The 22,299-nt window shown below is 32.1% G+C and overlaps 1 protein-coding gene across 3 annotated transcripts in view; it reads left to right on the forward strand.

Annotated features, from left to right (window-relative positions):
* Window positions 1-19,042, forward strand: part of LOC122508781 (zinc transporter 9) — an 80,312-nt gene extending 61,270 nt beyond the window's left edge. For all 3 annotated transcript variants that reach the window (XM_043622325.1, XM_043622323.1, XM_043622324.1), the window contains exon 11: window positions 18,842-19,042. In XM_043622325.1, the coding sequence (XP_043478260.1) occupies window positions 18,842-18,886 (45 nt within the window). In that variant the 3' untranslated portion in view covers window positions 18,887-19,042. The remainder of the gene's footprint in view (window positions 1-18,841) is intronic.
* Window positions 19,043-22,299: the final 3,257 nt, after the last annotated feature.

The following is a 22,299-nucleotide window of genomic DNA, read 5'->3' on the forward strand; positions in this document are numbered from 1 at the left end:
CGTAATCAAACTCACAACACAAAACGTTTGTTTCTGATAAATACCGATTTTTTAAAGTTAAATAATCGTTGGCTTTTTGTTTATGTTCAACATAATTCTCATTTTCATTAGTATTTGTTTCACTTTTGTAACATAAATTACAAACATCCGTGCGAGGAAGTCTAAAAGAAAATGGCAAATTGTGGTTAAAATATTTCGCGTACGTCGATCTGTTTAGAGGTATTTCATCTTTTTGCGTGACACTTTTATAAAATTCAACGAACAAATCATAGAGTAAATCCAAAGTTAATTCCGAATTTTCAAAATACTTTAAACCAGTGTTTTCTCTTCTGTAGTGAGATGATCTATGAGGTATACTTATGCAATGGATTTCAATCAACTCTTTTAAATCTTCATTTAATTTTACTACATGATTACCATGTTTTCCTCGAAGATCGCACACAGTATCTTTGTTTAAAATTTTATTTTGCACAGTCCGTATTCTTTTATTCCTATATTGAGTACTTCGCAAAGAAATTTTTGGCAAATTGGAATATTTTTGCTCTCGTGCAATAATTCGAAGTTCCAACGAATTAATCTCGGTTTTGCAGAATTTTTATTTATTAATATGGGATCGCTACACTTCATTACTGTACTCAATAAAACATTTTGTTTGTCATAATTGGCTAGTTCCCAAAAATTTGAGTAAAATTTTTGTTGATCTGAAACGTTAATTTTCTCATAACATTTTAAGCGCTGACAACAGGAATCGACTTTTTAAACGTTTTTGCATCAACCGCTTTACTTGAAGTAGATATATATTCTTCTCCCTAAAAAGTAATTATTAAAAATAGTTTTTTAAGGATCTAATTTACCAAATAAATAAAGAAAAAATAATTTTTTTTGTAGTTGTTTTGTAGTTATTAAAAATTTGGACGTGGTCGACGATTCCATTTTCTACTCTAACACGAAGTCAAAAACTTTAAAAATAAAAATAATATACATTTACATGTTTATTATTTTTATTTTTTAACAAAATTCTTATATAATGCAAGTAATAGTTTTTTTTATTATTTTAATCACTTTTACCTTGTTACGCTTTTCTTTCCGAACGTTTTGTTCCCAATTTTCCGCATTTCTACTTCTTTTTCTTCCATGATGATTTGAGTGATCAGACATTTTAAAAATAAATTTTAATATAAAAACAAAAAACACTTTAAACAATAGTCCTTCACATATGACAAAATTTTTTTTCACCTCTCAGGAAAATATGTATCTTTTTTAACGAAAAAGATAAGAGAATACGAAAGATCAGCACGTGGAAGGTTTGTTTTGATTTACTTAACCTCTAAGGCAAAACAAACCAATATTAAAATATTTTTATGTTTTAATTTAACTTATAGTAACAATTTGTATATTTGTAACACTTTATAAATATACATTTACAAAAAATTAATTATTACTATAGAATTAATTTCTAATTTAAAAGAAAAACTTGAAAATTTCAAGTGAGATAAAAGCGAAAAAACTGAAAACACCGTGACATATTGAGTCGAGCTTATAACAGCAAACGCGCGTCAAACGTTCAGCCGCGCGCGCAACTTTAAACATTCACCAATTTGTTGCTAATTGTTCAATTATAATATAACTTTCCAGAAAACTTCTTTGGACTATAATAAACAACTTTCTCACTGGAAGTTTGTTATTGCTTAAAATTCGCCCGTTAAACGAAGCTCGTGAAAATTGCACTTCACGGTTTTTGCAATTGTTTAGAAAAAAATTAATAACAATTTTATTTTTAATGAAAACAGTTTTCTTCTTTTTTCATCATTCGCAGGATATTTCACCGAGTAATTTAGTTATTTTTTCATTAAAAAATATCCAAAATTGACTAAAATATCGCGAGTTGAAGTGAAAAATTTAATTAAATTTTATGTTTTCAAAAAAATGGTTTTTCTTCATTATTTCGAAAACGGTAATAAATAGAAAAAAATTTTATAAGAAAAAAAGATGCGCAATCAAATTTTCTATAAGGATATGTATAATAAACATTTTAAATCAAAAGTTGAATTTCAAGTGGCCAGGGGCCAACGTTTTTCAGCGCGGCGAGTTTATGTGCCCTTCTTTGATCCGGCAGCTCAATTATATTCTGTAAAAACAACAAACTCTAAAGAAGCTATCGATTGTCTGCGAGATTATTTTAGAAATTATAGTCGCCCGAGATCGATTGTATCGGACCGTGGGACATGTTTCACTTCGGATGAATTTAAAACGTTTATTGACGAAAATAACATAAAACATGTACTAGTCGCGACCGCATCCCCGAAAGCTAACGGGCAAGTCGAACGCGTAAATAGAGCTCTTGGCCCAGCATTGGCAAAAATCTCTGATCCTACGACAGGAAAGCTTTGGCATAAAATGCTGTCCGATATCGAGTTCTCTGAACAACGTGGTACACAGCGCAACCGGGATTACGCCAAGCAAATTATTGTTTGGCGTTAATCAAAGAGGTAAAGTAGTTGACCACGTGGCAGAATATTTAGAACATACGCGTGACGAGGACAGAAATGTCGAGGAGATGAGAAAAGCCGCAAGTGAAAAAATTGTAAAATGTCAGGAATACAATAAAAAACATTTTGACGCGAAGAGAAAAACTCCTCATAATTATGAAGTTGACGATTTGGTTGTTGTGAGAAATTTTGACAGTACAGTGGGGGCAGCGCGAAAACTTATTCCCCAATATAAAGGACCTTACCGTGTTATAAGAAAATTGAGAAACGACAGATATGTTTTATCGGACTTAGAAAATTTCCAAGTGACGCAAAAGCCGTATACGGGCACGTGGGAAGCGTGTAACATGAAACCATGGTATTCTGACTTTGTTGCGTTAATATGCGAATGTTACCCGGAACATTTTTCCCCGCGTAGCTGCTGAACTTTAATTGAAATTTTGTATAAAAAAAAAGAAAGAAAGAAAAATTTGTGTATAAAGCATTTAATTCGAGGCGAATTTTAAGCAGGATGACCGAGAGAGAGAGAGAATTACCCCGATTCCTTTGTATTTGAATGTTGCATGAGAGTTTGTTGACATACTACTTTAATCTATAATCCCCGGATTGAGTGAGTCATGTTTGATGGATTCAAATGTAATTTTAATATTTAAGGAAATAGATATTTTTTTGAAGCGAAGGAATATTCCTCTGTATGTGAGGCCTAAGTGCGAAATTTTTGAGAAAGTTACTTTTGCAAATTGCTTTATATAAGACTAATTTGGAAAATGACGTTTCCTGAAAGTTTCGTAAAAGAAAAAAATGTATATATATTTAACGAGAAGAGAGTCTGGAGTTTATTCGACGAAGTGTGTATCAACGAATGGCCATCACATAGAGAAAATTTGTAATGATAAGCGGAAAATGTATGTGTGAATATTTTAGAGTGTATCCTAATTTAATGTTAATTTATGATTCCTTAAGAAAACGACGAAATAAATATTATTGACGTAACGCAGTTTTAAGAGACATTTTAATTCAATATTTATGTTATGGTGTGAGTGTGAGAATGATTGTTTTAATTGTAATGTGCGAAAATATGTGTGCAAACATTGTCTGTTGTATCAAATGACCGATTTATATTAATAAATATTTTAAAAAAAAAGAAGAAACCGTACGTCTACCAACTGTAAGAAAAAATATATAACAAAAAACTATAGTAATGAAACTTGTTTATTAATACACTTATGTACTTCGGGACGAATTACAGTCAGGATGGACGAACTGTAAGAAATGTAACAATAGTACTTATATACAAATTTCGGGGACTAAACGATCCACCGACAATTAAGGAATTCAGTCTACGACGAACTGTCGCGAGAAACGGTTGTAAACAATATTTTCTGATATTAATAAAGATCTTTTATTATAATCAACTTTAATTCATTACATTTCCAATATTTCTTTATATCACTAATTGAAACATAAAATCGAAAACGTCGCAAAAATTTACCTTGCCAACAGGTGAGGAAAGTACGACAGTAGCAATCGTAGCAATATTAAATGGATGTTCGTGATACTTCGGGTATCATCGGCCTTCTTCAACTTGACTTCATGCAGGCAGCACAGTAAAAATTTGTGGAGAGCACAGTCTATTTTATTAACCTGCGCATGACTATTTCATGGTACGGTTAAAATATTTTGCTTAGGACCAAATTAGAAAGTCCTGGTTCAGCAATTTTTACAGTGCTTTCAAAGAAATATTCCGAGGCCATTTTGGAAATAAAACTGTTTTCCATATGAAATAAAATTGTGCGCAAGTCAATATTTCTATTCTTCCGATACAAATAGTTCAGTAAAAACATTTTGCACATACTTTCAGGTGACAAGCACAGTAATTTTTATTGGAAATTTCTCTCCTTGTGTATTCTCTATCAGAGAGGGGTATTCCGAAAGAAGAAATTTCAAAGTGGCGGACACAAAATGGCATCTAAAGTGAATTTTTATTTACAATATGTAGCCATGTGAACAAAATCGCAAAACTTGATAGATTTATATAAAATTTGACAGCTACATGTTTTTGATGTTCCTAATCACGAAAACAAAGTCAGAGTTTAAAAATTCAAAATGTCGGATACAACATGGCGGACGAAAATTTTTTGAAAATCTGTGAATTTGGTTGAAATTTGTTACTCGGGGGCAAAGTCAGAATTCGAAAATTAAAAATGGCGGATCTAATATGTCCGATAAAATTAATTATGGAGAATAAAATTGTTAAAAACTAATTGGATTCACTTGAAAATTGTTACTTGGGATTTTTCAGGGTCGCTGATTACGAATATTAGACCCATTTTATAAAATTCAAAATGGAGGATTTAATATGGTTGATGGCTATTCAATAAATGAATTAGATTTACCTGAAACTCGTTACTCGGGGGTTTATGGGGTCGCTGCTTACAAATCGGGAATCAGATTTTCAAAATTCAAAATTGCAGTACCAATATAGCAGATGACTTTTAAAAACGTATTGGATTCGCTTGAAATTTATTATCATTAATAACATTTCTTTGCCGTCAGTTTTTTCATTTCAACTGACATTGCACTACTCGATTACATCAAAATATTTAAAAAGAAAATATAATTATGCACAGTAGGCCAGGATCGTCGAATTTTGGCCAAAAATACAATTTTTCAACTCTCAAATATGCACAAAAGAATTTATCCACAGTATTTAATAGTAAATAAGGAATTTATAGTATAAAGGATTTGTTAAATAATAAAAAATTGTGTCTTTTAGAAGTATTTAAAGTTTAACATTTGAGATAAAATAATAAAATGTTTTTGATTGAAATACTTAATATATCTAGAAATAAATTAATTATTTTTGTATAAGTACTTATTTTTTCTCATCAATAGATATATTGAAGTAAAAAAACCAATAGTTACTTTAAAAAAATAAAATTTATTAAAATGTAGCTTCATTGAAGTTAACAAATAGTGGATTTTTCAATAGAGTGCCGACTTTCAGTTAGTCGAGCTCCTCCGAGCCGCATAATATTTGGAAAAACAAGTTATAGAACGATTACTTAGTAGAGGTGTGCAAAAAGCTCGAAACCCGAAGCTCGAGCGGGTATTTTCGAGCTTTTCATTTTTCGAGCCGAGCCAAGCCGAGCCTATTCAGTTCGAGCTCGAGCCGAGCTTTATAAAAAGCTCGAATAATTTCGGGTACTCGAATTTTTCGGGTACCCGAAACTTTCGGGTACTCGAAATTTTCGAGTACTCGATTTGATTCGAGCCCTTGAGAAAATCCAAAATTTTCTACATTAATTTTTAATAAAATTTTTTTTTGTAAAAAAAAAATTTTTTTAATTTAAAAGCTCGAATTAAATCGAGTACTCGAAAATTTCGGGTACCCGAATTCATTCGAGTACCCGAAATATTCGAGTATTCGAGTGAATTCGGGTACCCGAATGTTTCGGGTACTCGAAAATTTCGGGTACCCGATACATCGAGCCCGGCTCGGGCTCGGCTCGGCTCGGCTCGAAAAAATTGCGGCCCGGCTCGGCTCGGCTATTTGAGCTTTTTGCACACCTTTATTACTTAGCATGTCTACTTTGACGCCAATATGTGCCATTTTGCGCCTTTTCATATTTTTTCAACATAACAAGAATATTGCAATAAACATATAAATATATGCAATAAATATATAAAGACAATTTTCAAAATTAATCAATTATGATGAACAGTGGTATTTAATGGTTTTTTGTGTCGCTGATTACGAATCTGATGTCAGATTTCAAAAATTCAAAATGGCGGATCCAATATGGCGGACATAAAAATTTTAAAATCAATAAATTTGAATTAAACATAGGTATCTATGGGTTTTTTGCATAGAGTTATTAGAATAGAGTGTGCGAGTTATACCTTTTACCGTGAGAGGCATTCTTAGGCGCATAGAAAGAGACAAAAGCATGAAAGTAGACCCCTTGTTTAATGGCGCATGTGGAAGAATAAAAGTTTTTGGTTAGGTTTTTGTCTAAAAAGATCGCATGAAAAATCGTTTTAAATATAATAAAATTAAATGTAAAATAAATATTTTACAATAAATAGGGTAGAGAGGCATTAAAAAGTCATGCACTGTAAAAAAAGAGCGTCTTGGTTTAAGACGTTTACGTGGTCACATTTTAGACGTTAAGACGTTAAGACGCAACTTTTGATTCTAGTTTGAATGTCGTATCAATAATATAAAAATAAATAATAAATAATAAATAAATAATAGTAATTGGAATTTTTAATTTTGAGCTGCTTATTTCGATGCGTATAAATTGAAAGCAGGTAAAGTTAACATAAAATACCATTTTTCCTGCTAAAAATGTTTTTAAATTATTTATTTGTCACGTAAATAAAAGAAAAATATAATTGCCAGCAAGTAAGCAACAATTGTTTCGATGCATCAGCTGTTTCACTATCGCGCATGCGTTATTAGGGAAAGAAAGAAAAGGGGTCTACTTTTCGTATGGCTGTCTAACATTTTGGCCGCTTGCGCACTCTATGCTAATAACTCTATGGTTTTTTGGGTCGCTGATTACGAATCTGTTGTCAGATTTTAAAAATGTAAAAATGAGCACTTTGTTTCTGAAATCAGATTTAGATATGAAATGGAGTGTTTATCTGATCCATGGAAATAAAAGCAGATTCTCCAATAGGACTACATGCGCACCTGATATACCCACGCGATAAACTATATACCTATAAGTAAACATCAGGTCTAAAAAAAAACCAAAAAAATTTTAAAAATCTAAAAAAATACAAAATGGGATCTTTACCTGTAACACCCCAGTCCAACTCCTATGTATTTTGAAGGAAAAATATGTCAGCTTAGTGGTTTGCGTTTTCATGTGCCAAAAAGTAACACGTGATGGCTCTGTTCTCAACACTCGCTCAAAATTCACTAAAGCAATAGAAAAATATCATAGAAACGAATAAATTATTTGTTTTTATAATGAAATCTTGTTGTTAGTGATGTTAAAAATACACGATAAGAAATAATATTGTATTTTTAACTCATAAAAGATGATAGAACAATTGAATAATTAGTATGAAAATACATAAATGTGTTGTACAATAAACTGATGACTTTCGTTTAAATCGTTTAAATTATCAGATAAACTGATTTATAATAAAAGTTAAAGGAAAGTCATAGATAAATAGTATATTTAAAATAAAGAAAACAAATTTAGATAATATAAATAGCATTAACCCTCCGTCACACACATGAGAAAATATTCCGACCTTACACACGTTCAGAGGGAATCGCTCACCACATTGTAAAATAAGCAACATTACAACATAAACAAAGGAATCAACAAAAATTTAGTTTTAACACAAACTTACAAATATGTAGTAAATTATTCTAAATTATAAAATTAATCAAATTAATTTTCGGTCTCAAAAATAAAAATTAATTACACGAATGCACATCTTCAAAGAAATTCCACTCGACATGTAAAAATAATGTAACATTAACAAATAAGCAAAAAAATCATTAAACAATTTATTTTAATTATATTTATAATATAATTTTGTCATTAACCAATAGTGGAACAAAAAATGTTTTTAAAACTTGATTTTTTTATTTAACATAACCTCACTTTTTCGAGTTTCTTCTGGCTTTGAAGCTTCATAATTAAATATTAATTATGTTTAAACTAAATGTTTTTTTAGAAATGTGTTGAGGAGTAAATTGTCGAAAGGTATAGAAACTGATTTTATTTTGCAATGAGGAAAACAAAAGTTATTTAAAAAATACTGAAACCGTAGAGGGCATCCCTCCCTAGGTGTGTGACGGAGGGTTAACTTTAATCCATTTTTTTTATTTATTATTTGAGATGAAATTTTACTCAAGACAAAAACAAACATGAACGTATACAATGAATAAAAAATATAATATTAAATAAAAATTTAAAAGTTTTAAACTTTTTTTAAAATTTTTAAACTAAGGCAAGCTTTGCCGGCTACTTATTAAAAACATTTTCACTTTTTAAACAATATGCTCTTTTTACAACATTAAAATAGTTTTTAATGTTAATACTTTTTTTTACTTTCACATTTTTTTATAAAATTTAGTTGAGATTTCTAACCGATTTCAACACAACAAATACAATAATGAATGAGGTAACGAATATTGCTGACGAGTAGTGAGTACTGCGCCATCTCGAGGAACTTTTTTGCACATTAAAGTGCAAACCACTAAGCTGACTACTTTCTGGGAAAGACGGACAGGGGTGCCTGTAACTTCCTCGTGGTAGATCCTGGAAACTACAGTACTTTTTATTTTTGTAGGCTAATAACAGGAAAAAATTTTTTATTTTCTGAATTGTATAGACACTAATTTTGTAATCACCAATTTTAAAAACTCCCAAGCAAAAAATTGTAGGCGAATCTCACCCAATCTAAAATCCACTTGAATTCTTACATCAGATTCGTAATCAGCGACCTAAAAAACCCCTAGATACAAAGTTTCATAAAAATCGATTAATTTTAAAAATTGTATGTCCGCTATTTTGGATCCGCCATTTTGAATTTTTGAAATCTGACATCAGATTTGTAATCAGCGACCCAAAAAACCCATAGATACCTATGTTTAATTCAAATTCATTCATTTTAAAATTTTTATGTCCGCCATATTAGATCCGCCATTTTGAATTTTTGAAATCTGACTTCAGATTCGTAATCAGCGACCCCAAAAACTGTAGGTAGCATACTTGTTATTCGTAAATATCTTGTTCTCTTTTAAATAATGATTTTTGGCCAAAAATCGACGATCCTGTCCCACTGTGTTATGGGGTATTCTTTCTGAATCCGGCCACCACCCTGCACACTTTATTTTTGAAGATAAAATGTATGTATACTTAAAATTTTTGTAAGAAAGTCAAGTTTTTGATGCCGCATGGCAAATTTTATTTCCATTTAGGGGTTGGGCAGTATGTCCAGAAAATCGCCCAAACTACCCTAAAAATGTGGCCAATTGAGTGAATAACAAAGAAAAATAAAGCAATCTTTCACAAATTCGTTGTAATCTTTCTTGTAAAAGAGAATATTATATTACATTATAAGGGCAGAAAGTTCGAAATTCCTGCACGAAATGATGCCCGAGGCGAAGCCGAGGGCATCATCGCGTAGTTTAGGGCTTTCGAATTTCTGCCCGTGTAATGTATACTATTTTTCTTTATATACGGTCGAAAGTACGCTCGCTAATTTATTTTTTAAGAAAATTGCAATCGTGTTTCATTTGATAGCCGGCCATCTTTATTTACTTTTGCTCCTCGCTTCAACGCCTCTAGCGGACACTCGTGAGCTCTGGTTTTTTCTCTGTCTCTCTCTTGCAAACAATATTCGCCTGCCCGACATTTGATGCACTAGCGAAGTGAGTATTTCTGGACGGGGGCAGGCACAAAAAAAATGTGAAAAAGATAAATTAATATTATATTTTTAAAAGAATTTTTCTGGTGATACAAAATTAATTTTATGTTTCTAAAACTGTAAACGTTCTAATGAACACAATTTCATTATTTCTTCAAATTATTAAAATTTTATCATAACATTTTGGCACATATTAAAAAAGAAATTAAAAATTTTTTAATTATTTTATTTTTGTTCTTAATGTTTATTAAAATAAGTTTTGAAAATAATTATATCAGCAAAAGATTTCGTTCATTCCAATATTCAGAGCTTGTGGATAGTAAATTTAAAGTATAAAAAGTTTTCATGATAATTTTTTTTCTCATTTTATATTGCGATCAATTATTCGTTAAATTTTCATTGACTCGAAATTTTCTTATTTACCGACAGTAGTGTTTTTACCGACAGAGAATTCTTTTACTTCCGCTGTAATAGAGGTTGGGTATGAAAATCAACCAAAGCACAAATGTTTGACTTTCTGCTGCGAAATCGCAGAGGGAAGTACGTACTTTCGACCGAGGTATGAAGAAAAAACATTTTATTTATGTAGTTTTAACACTGTACCCTCAAAATAATAAAAACCACCCCTAAAAATCACCCCCTAAACATACCGTAAATTGGGGCTATTAGGAACAGATTTCAACTTTAAAGTCTTCCAACTTTTTTGTGTATTGAAATATTGCCTTAATTTTTTGTTTCTTTTCTTGATCTTGGCGAGCACATTAAAGGGTTAAATAATTGTCTTGATCAACGCTGGAATTTTAAGCAAAAAAGACGAAAAAGACGCATTTTTTCGAAATTACAAAATGGGGCTATTAGGAACAAGGCGGTAAAAACCATTGGAAAACGTATTTAAAGTCAAAGAAGTCATTTTTTATTGCTCGAAAGTAAACACAGAATATAAAACAAATGTAAAAACAAAACTAAAAGAGCGAATGTGTATTTTAAACGTTATGCTGGTATCATCAGTTGAGGTCGATGATGGAATCACTTGTTTTTTGCGACATGTCGGTCCCAACACTTTTTTACAATTTCGAACCATCTTTAAACACTAAAAACCAAATTAGGTGATAAAAAACAAAAGAAATTACGAAAAACTTACGTTTTGACAACACACTTTAACAATTCGGAAGAAATAATTGTGTTCCTTATCTACCCGCCGTTTGTGAATTTTGGTTTTTGTTTCTAAAATCTTACTGTAAATACAAAATAAACATATTTATTACTTTGTGAACTCAATAAAGTTTCCCATAAGAAATCCCATTAATAAAAAACAATCACTTTGAGAAGTTAAAAATGAAATAACTAACCTCGCAGCAATCAAATGTTTTCCACGTTTGAAACTTCTCTAAAACACATTACGTCACTTACAAGCTACTATTGTTCACAAAATAATTAATAGTCACAATTATTGCATTGAAAAGTATTGCCAGTTACCGCAGCAACAATTTTTCAAAAGCAAGTAACACAATTTCTCGATAAACGGCGCCAATAGCATTAACTCCACCCGAAAACAGAATTTTGTTCCTAATAGCCCCAGTCTTTATGAACATAAACATAACATTTTTTTTACAAATTCTATAAGTCATAGAATTTTTTCACAATATATATTAGGTTTAAACTAAAACTAATATTAATAAAAAACACCTAAAAATTATCCCCTAATCATAATTTTTACAAATTTCCAATTATTCTTAAATAGATTGTGTACAAAAAATTTAAATACGGTTTCTGAGGTCCAGAATTTGTTCTGAATATATTTCAATCAAATTCACCCTCATAAAAATAATGACCAATGAATAAAAATCAATTGGCCATATTTTTAGGGTAGTTTGGGCGATTTTTTGGACATACTGCCCAACCCCTAAACGGAAATAAAATTCGCCTTGCGGCATCAAAAACTTGCCTTTCTTACGAAAATTTTGAGTATACATACAACATTTTATCTTCAAAAATAAAGTGTGCAGGAGGGTGGCCGGATTCAGAAAGAATGCCCCTTATATGTATATTATAACTATCTGAAAAATAAAATTGTAAGTAACTTTCGTGAATCCAAGTAACATAAAAACAAAATGAAGTTTTGCAAGAAAGTACAATACTTTAAACAAAAAAACTATTACAAGTCTTGAAACAAAAAACTACACAGGCCAACAAAATTTTGTGGCTCAACCAATGAAAGCCGATTCTTATAGGATTTTGCCCGTAGAATCCGAATTTAACCTTGAAAATATTGAATTGGCTCTAGTTTTCAAGCAATTTACGTTTCAATACGCAAAATACGCATTTTTGGTATTTTTTGAATGAATGTAGAATCATATACCGAAACAGTAAATCTGTCCGCATAGGACCAAATTAAAGCTTAAATACTGCTCTTTAATATCCAAAAACAAAAAATTTAACTTATATATGGGCAATTCCACGTGAGATTTCAGTCGACCTCTTAAAATCGGCCAAAAATATTTTTTTTCTATTCTGTATTGAAAAAAAACAGATACGTATTTTTTTATTATTTTTTTGGAGGCCAAATTTTTGAGTTATGAATTTTCAAAATTTTCGCTTTTTAAATGTAGGTATATTTTTAATGTCAGATAACTCAAAAAATATTGCTTCTTTTCATTTTTTGACAAGAGAAAAAAAGTTTTGTTTTTCTCTCTACTTTTGAATAATCATAACAACAAATTTTTTTTTCATTTTTTATTAAAAAAATAAAAAAATTTTGTAAACAAATTAATTTTTTTTAACTTTAGGTATGATAAATTTTTAATTTTCTTTTTTTAAAACATACCTGGAAATGATAAGAAGGTTTTGCAAAAAGTTTCAGAGTGGGCCTGACAAGTTTGATGGGTCCAAAAAAATAATTAAGCTCTCCGTGCAGGTCGCACGCACGTGGCACAATTTGATTTTTTTACAATTTATTATTAAAAATTGTTTAGAGCCTAAAAATTCAATAATAATCAAAATCCGATAAAATTTGTAGGCTCTAGACAATTTTTAATAATAAATTTGATACCGGTCACTGTGTGGAGGTGAGTGACTGGCTCAAAGGTGCGAGAGAACAGTTCACGAGGAACTCAGAAGGCAAGAACAAAACCAATTCAGACGTATAAATTGTTGGTGGCCCTGAAAAGGGCCGGGGTGCCTGGAAGGCGAAGTGGCGCGACGCGCTCGAGTTGAGGGAAACCTGTGTCTAGGCGACCGACTCTTGGACTACTCGATCCACCCAAGAGATAAGAGGTCTAGACGCAGGCGTAGAAATAGACGTTTGGGCAGACGTCTTCGTGGGGCCCGGTGATGGGCGTCTGGATGGCGGCGACCGTATCTTTCACTAGGGCTTGACAGGTTTTTACCCAGCCCTGGTGTTGCCGAACTAGAGGGTGAACCCGGTGTAACTTCACGTCTTGTAGGGGCCGGCGGGTGGCGCTGATCACGTGGTCCGAGTCGGGGTTGGCCGAGACCACGGCGAGGTCCAGGTCCAGGGTGAGGATGGTGGCCCGGTTCTGCGAGTAAGCCACCGGGAACAAGGTGCGACGGGCGCTACTGAATTTGGCCCGGATGCGACGGCGTAGCCTGCACACCTTGTGCAGAGGAACGGACCCTTGTGGCAGCGGAGCGTAGCGGCCCGGGGGAGTGCGGTGACCTAGTGATCCCCGGAGGCCCTCCTCCTCAGCTTCTTTGTCGGTGACAGCTAGGTCCTGATGGGCGTCGTCGTCGAGTGGCCGTTCCACGTCGGCTTCCTCGCGGCGTTGACGGTGGCTGCGACGTTGACGAGAGTTCTTGGCCATACGAGGTGGCAGCTCGGTTACTTAAGAGGTTGTTCGTCAGACACAGAAGGTCCCGGTTAACGGGCCTTAGGTTGTCTTCGGGTGACAACCTCAGAAGTGGTGCGGAAGGTCACGAGGCCTTAGGTCACCAAAGCTGCACCTGTATGGGCGGCGAACCCAAACTTCCTTATGGCGATGTAGGCGGATGTAGCCGCGGCGTCGGCAAGCGGCTTCTGGGTGGTGGTCCTCGGCCTCCGGGAGATGACGTCCTTCTTGGTGTCTTCTGGTCCTGGGTTGGAAAATTCCTCTTGAAGTTGCCCTGAAAAGGGCAGTTTGTCGAGAACAAAAGTATTCTTTATCGTCCTGAGAAGGACGGGTTAATCTGTTTTGAACGCAAATATTCTTTCGTCCTGAGAAGGACGGATTGTTAAGTGGGCCCTGAAAAGGGCCGGTTGTTGACACGAGGATGTACTCCAGCAGGAGAGTAAAAGACAGCGGCTCCGTATAAGTCCTTTATTGGCAGCTTGCGAGGAGCACGGTATTTCGACTGGTAGGCGGCGAGGTTCGCTCCGGCGAACCCTTGGTGCAGCGATGGTCGAGTCGAGAGATCTTGGTACGTCGGAGTCCAGGAGAGTTCTGAGAGCGAGGCAGGGAAAACGAGCGGTATTTATGCGCCTCTGCCGAGTCGCATCCGTGGTTTCCCTTTCCCACCAGGCGGGAGCCAATTAGCGCTCGAGATACCCCCACTCGGGCGCGCGCAGGCGCGGTGCGGTGGAGCGAGAGTTAGTCGAGCGAGAGCGGAGGAGCGAGTAAGACGTGCTGAGATGCTCTCTCTACACGTAATGTTTTCTTGCCAATACCAATCAGTCTTATACCATGCTCCGATACATTTCTTTTAATAATAATTACAATATTATAATAATAATGCGGATAATATTAGCAATATTAAGAATAGAAATAATATTAATAATACTATGAAGATTAATATAAAAATAGTATCAATAATAGTAATAACAATATGAATAATATTAACAATATTAAGAATCATAATATTAAGAATCATAATATTATTAATACAAATAATGATAATATTGATAATGCTAGGAATATTAACATTAAAAGTAGTGCTAATGATAAAAGAAAATAATAATATTATGAATGATATTAGTGATATTAAGAATAGTAATAATAATATTAATAATCGTAACGCTAATACAATAATAATAATAATATTATGACAAAATCATAAGTAAATAAAATAATGAGAAAAAAAAAGATAAAGTAATTTTAACGAAATCTGTGAGTGTAACCGTGCAGCTGACGTCATGGGTTTTTCCGGTCCGCGCGCCAGACGCTTTTGGGTTTTTCCCACAGCGCTGTCACCATTTGGGACAATAGAGGTTTAGGCCTCACTAAATGTTTTCACGCCTCAGCTTAGGATGTTTATGTGTTTCGCTTTTACCTTTGCAGGTATTGTTTGCAAACATAAACATCTCAAGCAGAGGTAAGTGAGTATAACAAATTGTAAAAAAATCCCATTGTGCCACGAGCGTGCGACCTGCATGGACAGCTTAATTATTTTTTTGGATCCATCAAACTTGTCAGGCCCACTCTGAAACTTTTTGCAAAACCTTCTTATCATTTCCAGGTATGTTTTAAAAAAAGAAAATTAAAAATTTATCATACCCAAAGTTAAAAAAAATTAATTTGTTTATAAAATTTTTTTATTTTTTTTATAAAAAATGAAAAAAAAAATTTGTTGTTATGATTATTCAAAAGTAGAGAGAAAAACAAAACTTTTTTCTCTTGTCAAAAAATAAAAAGAAGCAATATTTTTTTAGTTATCTGACATTAAAAATATACCTACATTTAAAAAGCGAAAATTTTGAAAATTCATAACTCAAAAATTTGGCCTCCAAAAAAATAATAAAAAAATACGTATCTGTTTTTTTTCAATACAGAATAGAAAAAAAATATTTTTGGCCGATTTTAAGAGGTCGACTGAAATCTCACGTGGAATTGCCCATATATACTTTAACCTTTAATGTCCAATGGGACATACGCTGTTCCATAAATGTATTGTAAATAACATTACTTTTGACCAGGTAAGGCAATTTAAGTAAAAATTAGTCTCTCTGGGGGTTTTTGTGGTAACTGCTTACAAATCTGTATTTAAATTTTAATATTCAAAATGGCGGATTCAATATGGCAAATTTTTTTTTAATTTTACATTTTTATCATAAAGGTGTAAACTATTTATAAAAATTGGTCCCGATTTGTAATCAGCGACCCTATAAACCCCTGAGTAACGAGTTTCAGGCAAATCTAATCCATTTATTGAAAAGCCATCCGCGATATTGAATCCTTCATTTTGAATTTTATAAAATAGGTCTAAGATTCGTAATCAGCGACCCTGAAAACCCCCAAGTAACGATTTTCTAGTGAATCCAATTAGTTTTTAACAATTTTATTCTCCATATTAAATTTTATCCGACATATTGGATACGCCATTTCGAATTTTCTAATTCCGACTTTGGATTCGTAATCAGCGCCCCTGAAAATCCCCGAGTAAGAAATTTCAAGCAAATTCACAGATTTTCAAAAACTTTCGTCCGACATGTTGCATCCGCCATTTTGAATTTTTAAACTCTGACTTTGTTTTCGTGATCAAGAACATCAAAAACACTTAGCTGTCAAATTTCATAGAAATCTCTCAAGTTTTGCGATTTTGTTCACATGGCTACATATTGTAAATAAAAATTCATTTTAGATGCCATTTTGTGTCCGACATTTTGAATTTTTTTTTTTGGAATACCCCTATCTGATAGGGAATATATTTTTGACGCGATATTTAGGACTTTTAGATGTGTTCCAATACGAATACCCGTACTAAAATTAGAAAAATTAAAAAAAAACTAAAATTTTTATGTTTTTTTAAAAACATATGTAATTTGTTTATTTATAAATTTATAAAATTTTTTGGAACGCCATTCGAAAGAGCGGTTTTTGGCCAATAAGAAATTACTATTGCGGAATTTCTTCTGTAGAGTTTTTATGTTAAACTATAGTGTCAAACCTTGTGACAAAAAATTGTACATTTGGGTGTTAATGGGTTAAGGTAATATTATGGGTGTTTTCAGTCGATGCACAGATTATGTCCCAAACTACTTCAATGGTGCTCACTTTAATTTTTAAATTTGGTAACTGTTATAATTTGAATAATATGTTGAAATTGGTTACTTTGGTAAGCTCTGAATTTTCATTTGTTCAAAATTATGATTTGTGACAATTCATGAAATAGGGTAAGTGCGTCAATTGCTGCGGGTGCTTCAGTTTCTGCGGCATTTTAATAATTTAAGTGAATACATTTGTTCAGGGCACAAATAATTTTGAAATTTTTTTTAAAAATTACTTAACGATGTAAGTTTTAAAATAGATATAGGAAGTATATACCAAAACTTAATATTTATGTATTTTATTTTAATTAAAAGTTGACGTGTTCAAGGTTTTATTTATTTTCATTGCTAACTTTGCTGGCGGTGCAAAAATACCTACATAAAAAAGGCTTTATTATTGTTTTTAGACTTAAAGTGGTTATTATTATGATGATTTTAGATAAAGAAAACCTTGTTTTAAAAGAAAAATTAAACTTTACTTTATTTTTGTCTGTTATTATATTTTATTTTTAAGAGTAGTAATTAACACAGAATTTGGGCTTGATTTAATTTCTGCGCCCTCAGAAAATCAACTAAGACTGGTTACAATAGATTATCTATTTTGAAAAAGAGCAAGAAAAAATTATGAAAATGAAAGAAAAAATGAAGATTATGGAGGAAAAACTAAATAAAATTTAATAAATATACATAAATTAATTAAGGAAGAATTCTGTTATTAAGTTTTAACTAAATGTTTCAAAAATGTGATAATTCAGAAATTATTTGTTACTTTTGTTAATATATGATATATATTTATTTTTAATAAATTTATATTCTATTCAATTAAACATTGATTAAAATCATTGTCCCATTTTGATTTCATAGTAGTTTGCGGTATTATACACATAAACACGAAATTATGCGCAGAAACTGACCCACAGGAATTAAATTCGCGCAGCAACTGATGCGCAGCAACTGACTCAAACGCGCAGAATTAAACGCATTGAATATTATTTTTAATTCATTAAATTTATTAAAATAAATTATATTTTAGAGATGTTATTTATTGTAAACATATCTTAATAACACAAACTACAAATTTAATAAGACATAAGTTCAATTTGATCAATATAAAAATTATATTTTATAGTTAAAAGACGTCTTGACCAAAATACCGCAGGAATTAGTACACTTACCCTATCCTTTAGGTTCTAGAAATATTTTGGGATAATCCAACCTACAGTTTGGAAATTTTTTAAAAATTCCCCAATAGAATGTTACCAGATAAACCAGGTTATAATCTGCTTTCAAAGTCAGAGTACACTCTGGTTTATCTAGTAATATTCTATTGGGGAATTTTTAAAAAATTTCCAAACTGTAGGTTGGATTATCCCAAAATATTTCTAGAACCTAAAGGATATTTCATGAATTGTCACAAATCATAATTTTGAACAAATGAAAATTAAGAGCTTAGCAAAGTAACCAATTTCAACATATTATTCAAATTATAACAGACACCAAATTTAAAAATTAAAGTGAGCACCATTGAGTGATCCAAATCATAATCCGTGAGCACGCCGAAAACATCCGCATTGAGTTCTTGCGAGTCGTTTAACTCACGAGTTGTTCAAGTTTTAGTATGCGCACGCTAATATTCAGTGATGTACAATTTGAACGAATCAAAGTCATTGAAAATATTTAATAGCACATTCCTGAAATTGACCTAGAGGCGTTTATGCATTGAACGACTCGTGAGATTTATGATCTTGAAAATTTTCGAGAATTAAACAACTAGCGAGAACTCACTGTACTCAGTTCAAGAAGTAATATTACATGTAACATTACGTTAATATTGCATTTAATATTAAGTAAAATGTTACATGTAATATTACCGTACCTTGGACATATTGATACATCAGTAAGATCACTGTTATATTACAGTTGTTTTCAGACAAATCTTTGTAACTTGGTTGATATCTATTGATGTTTTTTACAGAAAAATCATCCAGAAATTCGACACTGTGATCTCGAGATTCTTTAAGAATGTAATCTACACTTTTATCGATCGAAATAATAATGTAAATATTAATTTTTAATTATATTTAAATATCTTAGCGATTCATGACTAAGTGTATTTGGTGATTTGAGTGTCAGTTCGATTTTGTAGCCACTCTCTTTAATAAAATGTTTAAGAATATTCCCTAAAATAATTTATCTTCCATTTTATACATAAAGAATTTCCACTTTTTTTAAAATTACAAAATATTATTATTAATTAATTATTAAATAATTACAATATATTATTTTATTTAATTATCAACTTTTTCAAATAATTAAGGGGATGTCGCTCATAAGAAGTGTGCCAAATATGTCAAAATTCAACATTTTTTTTCGCTTATTTTATTATAAAAGTTAAAAAGCCTTTTTAACTAGTGTCGTAATATATTAATTTTTCAATTTTTTATGTATACCCACTAAAGAACATATTTTTAAACAATATTCAAAAAGAATTAGACAGAAACATCAATCCGTTTACTCAGAATTACATCATTTTGAGAAAAACGCAGTTAAAGTTTAAGTACGATTTTTTCAGATTTATACCACTTTTGGCCACTGCTCCAGTTTTGGTAATTTTTACAAAATTTTAAGTATTTCCTTAAGTAAAATACTTAATTAAACTTAAATATAAATAATTACAATGAATATTAACTAGTGTCCAAAACTGGCGTTAAAGTGTCTAAAACTGGTGCTTCTACCCTATTGTTAAATGTTTTTTATAAGAGCTTACCAAATTTTGAAAAAACTACCTTTTCGATTTAAAAAATTTTTTTTGTAGTTATTGTCTATAAAGTAAAGAATACTTCCTGTAAATTTAATTATGGTGTGCCGGGACTCGTGCATGTATTCGCTTTTGGTGGTGTAAGTTTCGTTCCAAATCACTCTACAGGTAACAATTTTTGTCCAAAACGATTTTTCTTTCTTTCTAAATCTTCTTAATTAAATTCTCTATCGATCTCTCCAGTCCGATTTTTTAAATTTTGTTTTTAAACATTTTTTTAATAACAATAAGTATTAAAAAAATCATAAAATCGTAAAATATATATTTTTTAGCTTCATTGATTAAGAAAATTAATCAAAAAACCTATTAAGATAATATTTGAGTATTTCTGATGTATAAAAAAAGTATAACAATTTATTAGATTGTTTAAACAATTTATTGTTATTGTTATCTTTTCCTTAAATTGTACTTAGGGCTAGAAATTTCTAATTTTTCTTAATTGTGCAATTTGTCATGAGTAAAACATCTAATGATAAAAAACTAATTATTTATTTGTTAAATGGTTAAACAAGTAATTGTTATTTTTTTCATAAACTATACTTAGGGTTAGATATTTTTAGTTTTTTCTCAATTGTGCATTTTTTTATGAGTATCCCAGTGGGCACAGGGACATCTGTCCCTTTTTGTCCACGGACAATTCGGGGACAATGATGGTAATGTCTCTGAGTCATAAAAAAGACAATTAAAAGACGTTTTATGTCTGGTCCAAAAGACGTTTGAAGTACAGACATTTTTAGTAAGACATCTTTTGGACGTCCATTTTATATTCTTTCAGATCTTAAATAGACATTTCTTTTATAACATTTTCTAAGTTAAAACACAGTAATATAGTATTAAATTTATTTTAAGCTTAATTTTATTTTTTCTAAAATGTGGAGAAATAATGAAAAAAATTCCTACGAAGCTGGGATCGAACTCGGATACCTTGGGCTTGAAGCACTGCGTCTTAAGCACCTCAGCCGTTCAAGACAGATATGAACCTCTACAAAGTTAATGATCTCACTTGTCAATGAAATGAATTTAACTTAGAAAAATTTCAATGAATTTTACATTCATGAATTTCTAAGCCCAAGTTGAACTTAGAAAATAATATTTCCTATTTATGACAATTTTTCTATTTTTAAAAGTTGAATGAAAAAGACGTCTTTTAGACATCTTAAATACATCTAATTGCCAATACATAGAACATTTATAGGACGTCTTTAAGACTTCTTAAAGACGTCTTTTGTACAAGTCCAAAAGACGTTCGCAAAAAGACATCCTTAGGACGTCTTTTGAACAAGTGTGCCCACTGGGTAAAACATCTACTGATGATAAGAAATAAAAAGTTATTTATTATGAAACTGTGTAAAGAATGTATTGTTGTCGTTTTTTCATAAATTGGACTTAGGTGAGGGACAGAGTATGGGCACTCAAGGGATTTCTTGATAGTTCCAATCATTAGAAAAACGTGTTAACAGGAATGTAAGTCCTTGTGGACAAAAATTTTTCTCCTGTGTCTATGATCGACAGGGACGGGATTGTTAGATCGCATGTGCTCGCGAAACTCCTCTAAAAAATCTGAGGGTCTGGAACAAACTCTTCAGGGAGAATAAACTCCCCAGGAATTTTAAGGGTTGTCCCGTACAAATACTCTGCAGGAGACAAACCAGAGTCAAGAACCCTTCTCGTCAAACCGAGAAGAACCGTCGACAAAACGTTAATCTACTGCTGACCAGTATGACTCTCAATCGCTGCCTTCAATGTACGGAGCCCATGTTCGACCATACCATTGGAAGCAGGATGATATGCAGTTGTCCTTATTCGATGACATCCAGCCAATATGAGAAGTGATGAAAAATTCGGGACTTGAACTGGCTTCCCTGATCGGTTGTAAGAGTGTCGGGGATACCATAGCGTGATATCCAGCCATCGACGAAGACACGGTATACCGTCGTTGCTTCGACATTCTTTAGAGAGATAGCCTCTGGCCACCGAGAGAAACGGTCAATCAGGGTCAAACAGTATGTATACCCATCACAATTTGACAATGGACCAACAATATCCATATGGACATGGCGAAATCTTCCATCCGGAGCTGCAAAATGCGAAGGCTGCAAAAACATATGACGAGAAACTTTCGACCTCTGACATTCTATGCAACTCCTAAACCATTCCTTAATATCTTTATTCATTCCTTCCCAGACGTAACTCTTACGAATCACTGTCGCTGAATTTTCCGCTTGGATGAGCAGGATTGTGGAACATCTCAAAAACACGCCTACGCAAAGACAATGGAATATATGGACGAATTATTTCTCTGAAAAGATTACAAACAATGGCGGTTTGATCAGAACTCCAATGCATGCGACTAAGATTGAGAGAAGTTGATCTATTTTCTAAAAAAGTTTTTATTTCGTTGTCATCTTTTTGAGCGATTGCTAATTCGACAAAGCTAATGTCGGTAGCCAATCGAATGGTATGGAAGCGAGAGAGACTATTAGCGACAGTGTTTTTACCCCCAGGTAAGTATCGAAAGTCGGTTGTATACTGAGATATAAAAGATAATTGTCGAATCTGACGAGAAGAAAATTTATCAGATATTTTTTAAAGGCGGAAATTAGATGATTATGGTC

This window comes from Leptopilina heterotoma, unplaced genomic scaffold (genome assembly GCF_015476425.1).
Source record: "Leptopilina heterotoma isolate Lh14 unplaced genomic scaffold, ASM1547642v1 Lhet_57, whole genome shotgun sequence".
NCBI lineage: Eukaryota > Metazoa > Arthropoda > Insecta > Hymenoptera > Figitidae > Leptopilina > Leptopilina heterotoma.